General features: G+C 42.5%; 1 protein-coding gene and 2 non-coding genes across 5 annotated transcripts in view; 2 read left to right on the top strand and 1 right to left on the bottom strand.

The window, feature by feature from the left end:
* Positions 1-4,551: 4,551 nt before the first annotated feature.
* Positions 4,552-4,624, bottom strand: trnaf-gaa. Its single transcript has one exon. It is a non-coding gene; the product is annotated as a tRNA-Phe (tRNA).
* Positions 4,625-4,762: 138 nt separating this feature from the next.
* The window catches only part of nckipsd.S (NCK interacting protein with SH3 domain S homeolog), a 66,724-nt gene continuing 64,912 nt past the window's right edge, over positions 4,763-6,574 (top strand). Inside the window, exon 1 of one of the 3 annotated variants that reach the window (XM_041591309.1) lies at positions 4,763-4,954. Coding sequence is in view for 1 of the 3 variants with exons in the window: in XM_018259589.2 (XP_018115078.1) it covers positions 5,386-5,556 (171 nt within the window). In the remaining 2 variants the exon portion in view is untranslated. 3 annotated transcript variants of the gene reach the window in all.
* Positions 4,848-4,921, top strand: trnan-guu. The gene has a single exon. It is a non-coding gene; the product is annotated as a tRNA-Asn (tRNA).

Genomic DNA, 6,574 nt, shown 5'->3' with positions numbered 1-6,574 from the left:
TATATATATATATATATATATATATATATATATATATATATATATATATTCACACCTCTTAGACCATATGACATGCAGTTTGTCGTTGGTTTTCCCTGCAGCTTAGATATATGAAAACTGACATTAGATAGAAAGCCATTGCCTCTGGCTCTATAACTGGGAAATGAAGAACTCCCCAATGTTTTACAGATTAGATTCTTGGTGTCTGCAGAGGGAGGAGGGTGGGAAGGGGAGACACGGGGATTCACTTAAAGCCGCAGGGAAACAAACTCAAGACCGGCCTGTGCTAGAAATTTAACTTCAACTGTGCCATATAATACAGTAAGTGTGTTATTGTTCATTATCATAATGTCTGTATCATCATTTCTATAGAAATATTACCATCTAGTGGGCACTACTGGTGGTACTACCAAATGCCAACTCAGTTCTGATCTTATTCTGGACAAAAGAAACACAGATCTATTTGCTTCAGTCCCTGGAACCTTTATAATGTGACTCCTGGCCTGGATCACAGTGATACACAGTGATAATAATGTCATCCCTAGCCAATACAGGAAAACCAGACAACCCCCCATGCGCCCCTGGGCATCAATAAGACCAAGCGCAAAGTTTTGCTGATGGTCCCTTATAAACTAACTGGAGCTTCTCTGCACCCTCTGCACATAAAAGAGTGCTCCTTTATTATATAAGCCATGGCAGAAATGCCCACAAGCTGCTATTCTCACTGGGCAAAATAAAGGTGCACTCGTGGTTTTTTTCATTATTACTATTAAAGGAAAAGTAGCAGCAAAAAACTCTACTATAGTTTATATAAAGAAGCTGCTGTGTAGCCATGGGGGCAGCCATTCAAGTAGGAAAAAGGAGAAAGGGCACAGGATACTCAGCAGATAGCAGATAAACTCTGTAGTATACAATGGAATTCTACAGAGCTTATCTGTTATCTACTGTGTATCCAGTGCTTGAATGTCTGCCCCCATGGCTACACAGCAGCTTGTTTATATAAACTATAGTAGTACTTATCTATTATCTACTGTGTATCCTGTGCTTGAATGGCTGCACCCATGGCTACACAGCAGCTTGTTTATATAAACTATAGTAGTACTTATCTGTTATCTACTGTGTATCCTGTGCTTGAATGGCTGCCCCATGGCTACACAGCACCTTGTTTATATAAACTATAGTAGTACTTATCTGTTTTCTACTGTGTATCCTGTGCTTGAATGGCTGCCCCATGGCTACACAGCAGCTTGTTTATATAAACTATAGTAGTACTTATCTGTTATCTACTGTGTATCCTGCGCTTGAATGGCTGCCCCCATGGCTACACAGCAGCTTGTTTATATAAACTATAGTTGTGTTTTTGAAGCCAACACACCAGTTGTGCCAGTGTAGGGAAACAACATATTATATTGTCATTCCTTTAAAGGATAAGTAAACCTTAGAATACGTGAATGTAAATTGATGAGAGTGCTATTCTAAGAACTTTTGCAATGTAAATTCAGTATTTTTTATTTTTTTCATTCCAAGATATTAAAGGATACAACTGGCAGTTAGGCAGATATAAAAAAATAAATAAAAAAAAGGTTGAACTTGATGGACGTGTGTCTTTTTTCAACCTTACTTACTATGTTACTATGTGCTGTTAATATGAATTAATTTTGTTGCTGCTGGTCATTTTCCGACTAGTCTGACCACCAAGTAGTCAAGGAAGTTGTCAGGAGAAAGAAAAAGGCTGCTCTGATGTTCTTCCGATTAGGAACAATCTGTGTGTCTATGGCCACGTTAAAGGGATCATGTCATCAGAAAACATGTTTTTTTCAAAACGCATCAGTTAATAGTGCTACTCCAGCAGAATTCTGCACTGAAATCCATTTCTCAAAAGAGCAAATCTGACATGGGGCCAGATATTTTGTCAATTTCCCAGCTGCCCCTGGTCATGTGACTTGTGCCTGCACTTTAGGAGAGAAATGCTTTCTGGTAGGCTGCTGTTTTTCCTTCTCAATGTAACTGAATGTGTCTCAGTGAGACATGGGATTTTACTATTGAGTGTTGTTCTTAGATCTACCAGGCAGCTGTTATCTTGTGTTAGGGAGCTGCTATCTGGTTACCTTCCCATTGTTCTTTTGTTTGGCTGCTGGGGGGAAAAGGAAGGGGGTGATATCACTCTAACTTGCAGTACAGCAGTAAAGAGTGATTGAAGTTTATCAGAGCACAAGTCACATGACTTGGGGCAGCTGGGAAATTGACAATATATCTAGCCCAATGTCAGATTTCAAAATTGAACATAAAAAAATCTGTTTGCTCTTTTCAGAAATGGATTTCAGTGCAGAATTCTGCTGGAGCAGCACTATTAAATGATTAATTTTTTAATTTTTTTTTCTCCCCATGACAGTTTCTCTTTAAGTATTGCAAAATTGTAATAGTTCAGAGTCTGCCCCTGAATTACTGAGCTGCCAGACTGAAACGCCAGAGACAGGGACATTCAACTTTGGAAAAACAGTAAAAAATAAATAATGGAAAGTAATTGAAAAAAGTCTTTATTTATGGGGAACAATCTGAAAAATGAAAAAAATGTTTGGAAGGTGAACAACCACCTTAAAGGATAAGCCTTAAAAATAAGTGATACAATGTATAAATAACAGAGCACAGGTGCTGTCTGAGTGGCTTGAGAAAAGACTGTGTGGTCTGAAAAGTTGCCAATTGTTTGGGGTCAGAGCCCATGTCCTAATAAAGGCATTTTAAGGAAAAAAAAAACATTGACTGGTGCTGTCAATAACTAATATCAACTTTAGTTGATAAAATTCTCAGCACTGGAGTATCAGCAACTATTGTATCAAATCTAACAGCTGCCTTTAATAAAACACAGGGATTCTGCTCAGCAGGGACAAAGATAAGAAATTCATCAACTAAATGTATCCATTTAGTAGAGTTTACAGGGTCGGCGACTCCCCTCCCAGAGCTGCTTTAGTAGGTGAAAAATGACACTTTACACTTCAATATTAGAAAAACGGTGACACATAGAAAATAGAAAGTAATTGGAAAAAGTTGTTATTTCTAGTGATCTATCTGAAACCAACTAGTTGTTTGAAGGTGAACAACCCATTTACAAACACTTACATTTTTTGGTTGTTTTGGTCAGGGCACACAGGCAGATTTCGGGGAGACTAGTTGCCCGGCTACAAATCTCCTCTTCTATGGGGCAACTAATCTCCCCGAACTGCCTCCCTTGCCTTCCCTCCAGCTAAAATGTAAATCTCCGGTGGGATGGCACTTAGAGCAGTTTGTTTTCTGAAGTTGCCAGGACTTCGGAAAATGAATCGATCCGAACAACATCCCGCCCCGAAGAAGAGGGGATTTGTTGTCAGGCGACTAATCTCCCCGAATCTGCCTGTGTGCCCTGACCCTTACTTTTCCTATTAGCACAGGGCAGAAGGTGGAACATACCCATGCTGGTGACTGCACTATTTTACATGCATTCCTTCAATTCAAGGGGATATATATTTCATTTTAAGAAATCGGATCTGTATTTGCATGTTTTTTCTGTGTTTGGGCAGTTGGTATATGGGCACTAGTTATTTTGCCCTCTCTTTGTAAGTAGCAATGTGATCTGCTCTGACGGGGGTGGATTAGGTTAAGCACCCAATCTACCATTGCATTGCCCATTTTACTTCACTGTTTGGCCTCCAGGAGGCGCTGCTTCATTACATGGAACCCTAATCCACCCCCGTCAGAGCAGATCACATTGCTACTTACAAATAGTGGGCAAAAGAACTAGACTCATATGCCGAGCGCCCAAACACAGAAAAATCATGGGAATGCAGAACCCGTTTCTCAAAATGGAACATACCTCCCAACTGTACCGTTTTCAGAGGGACAGACCCTTTTTTGACATCTCAGCCCGCAGTCCCTCATTTGTACTGGAAAATCCCATTTTTCTCTGCACTGAACAGCCAGAAAAAGAGACAAAGTTTCTAACTTAATTGGCTTTTGGCAGAGAGCCCAGAACAGCCACAGCTGCAGATAAGATACCTTTGTTACAATTTTGAGATAAGCAAATAAGTAATTGTAACAATATAAGATAACAGGTCCAAGGGAAAAAGCACCGCTTAAAGGGCAAGTCACCTTCATTAGCAAAACTGTAATAACTGAAAAAAACACAGAAATATGTTCAAACTTTTATAACTGACACATTTTGTAAAATAAGCATGGTAATTAGGGGGTGTGGCCACAAAAATGGGCGTGATCAATACAATTTAAAGCAGCAGCAAGTTTTTTATCCCACTTTTTGTTTCCAAAATGTTGGGAGATATGGAACATATAAAGGGTTGCCACCTTCTCAGAAAAAAAAATTCCGGCCTTCCTATATTTTTATGGATTTTCCCTATAAATAACATTGCCATCAAACAAATATCCCCTTGAATTAAAGGAATGCGTGTAAAATTGTGCAATCACCAGCGTGGGTAGGTTCCACCTTGTGCCCTGTGCTAATACCAACCTTAGAAACAATGAAATTATAATTTAAAAAAAATAATAAAAACAAATCCTTCCCTTTGCCGAAACCCGGGATCGAACCAGGGACCTTTAGATCTTCAGTCTAACGCTCTCCCAACTGAGCTATTTCGGCAGCTGAGTATTGAAGGGACAATACATTGTGACGAAACCGATGGTGACAGGGTGAAACAGAGTCATGTGATTATCCCCAAGTAGGTAGTCCGGCAGGGAGACAATACATGTGAGTGCCGCAGCCCAGCGGAGGGATACGGACTCTGGAGAAGCCGATAACCCATGTGATATTCAATTCGTAAATGATACTTGAATCTACACGGAAACCGAGGGTTTGTGACACCGTCTCTGTGGCGCAATCGGTTAGCGCGTTCGGCTGTTAACCGAAAGGTTGGTGGTTCAAGCCCACCCAGGGACGCGTTGCTTTTTCACACACGACAGAAGGGTGTAGGTAGGTTTTATCGAGTCTGTATAGTATTTCCTCATTTTGTAGGGGGATCGATTAAATGTTGTACTTGTACTTGTAATCCCAAACCTGCGTCTCCTCAGAGAAGTGGAATTGCTATAATAAGGTATTGGAATGGGCACTAGGTGGCGCTGCCTGTTTGCGCCACTGATCGTCCCACTCCCCTCAAACAATATTGAGCATTTAACACTGTCCCGCGAACAATAAAGTTCGTTGAAAAAAAGGGGTTCCTGGTCGCTCTTGTAGTTCACGTGACCGCAGCGGGAGGGGGCGGGTTCTGTTTTCTCAGGCAGAGTGCGAGTGCGCGCCTGGAGTTCACGTGACCGGCCTTCCAACGAGCACGCGCTTTAGTTGAGGTTGGTCCGCTCCAGTGAGGCAGTTGCGTTGTCGTGAATTGTAAGGAACCAGCCGGCGCCATGTACCGAGCCTTATACGCTTTCCGCTCCCCAGAGGTCAATTCGTTGCTGTTCGGAGCCGGCGAGAGTTTCCTGATCCTGGAGAAGTCCAACCAACACTGGTGGCTGGCGAGTCGCTGCAGCAGCGGAGAGACGGGATACGTGCCGGCCTCGTACTTAGAGCGCATCCAGGTGAGACTCAACTACATCTCCCAATAGCCTTAGCGGCGGCCTCCTTCTACCGCTACAACTTGTATCCCAGAGCCCCTCGTGTCCTGCCCACTGTGTCTGCACCTCATTGGTAAACTGCTGCAGAACATCTTGCCCATCAAATCTGTCACCCTCACTCTCTACCAGTGCTATATGTCAGCTCCCAGCTTCTGCAGAACATCTTGCCCATCAGATCTGTCACTCTCACTCTGTACCAGCTCTCTGTCAGCCCCCAGCTGCTGCAGAACATCTTGCCCATCAAATTGTCACTCTCACTCTGTACCAGCTCTCTATGACAGCTCCCGGCTGCTGCAGAACATCTTGCCCATCAGATCTGTCACTCTCACTCTGTACCAGCTCTCTATCTCAGCTCCCAGCTGCTGCAGAACATCTTGCCCATCAGATCTGTCACTCACTCTGTACCAGCTCTCTGACAGCTCCCGGCTGCTGCAGAACATCTTGCCCATCAGATCTGTCACTCTCACTCTGTACCAGCTCTCTATGTCAGCTCCCAGCTGATGCAGAACATCTTGCCCATCAAATCTGTCACCCTCACTCTCTACCAGCTACTACTTCTGGAACATGGTCCAATGTAAATTCCCTATTCCATTACCAGAGTCATTCACAGTAGTCTAATCTCAAGCACACCCCCAGTCCTAGGATCATGTAATTAAATGTAATCAAGAAAAAACAAAACAAAAGCGGGATAGACTTGCTGTTAGTTGAAAAAGGAGCCCAGATGATATAAAATCTGTATTAGGACATATTCAAACCTGACGCAAGTAAGTGCCCACACTTGGCACGAAACGCGTCAGTTTTGACTATGTCCTAATACAGATTTTCTACTTTTTATATCATCTGGGCTCCTTTTTCTACTAACAGTAAACCTTGCCATACACAAAGAGATCCGCTTGTCTGGCGGCATCACCAACGAGTGGATCTTTCACCGATATGGCCACCAACAGCAGGGTTATATCGGGGTAATCTGAACATTCAGCCG

This window comes from Xenopus laevis, chromosome 4S (genome assembly GCF_017654675.1).
Source record: "Xenopus laevis strain J_2021 chromosome 4S, Xenopus_laevis_v10.1, whole genome shotgun sequence".
Taxonomy (NCBI): Eukaryota; Metazoa; Chordata; class Amphibia; order Anura; family Pipidae; genus Xenopus; species Xenopus laevis.
This window is presented reverse-complemented; position numbering and strand designations above follow the sequence as displayed.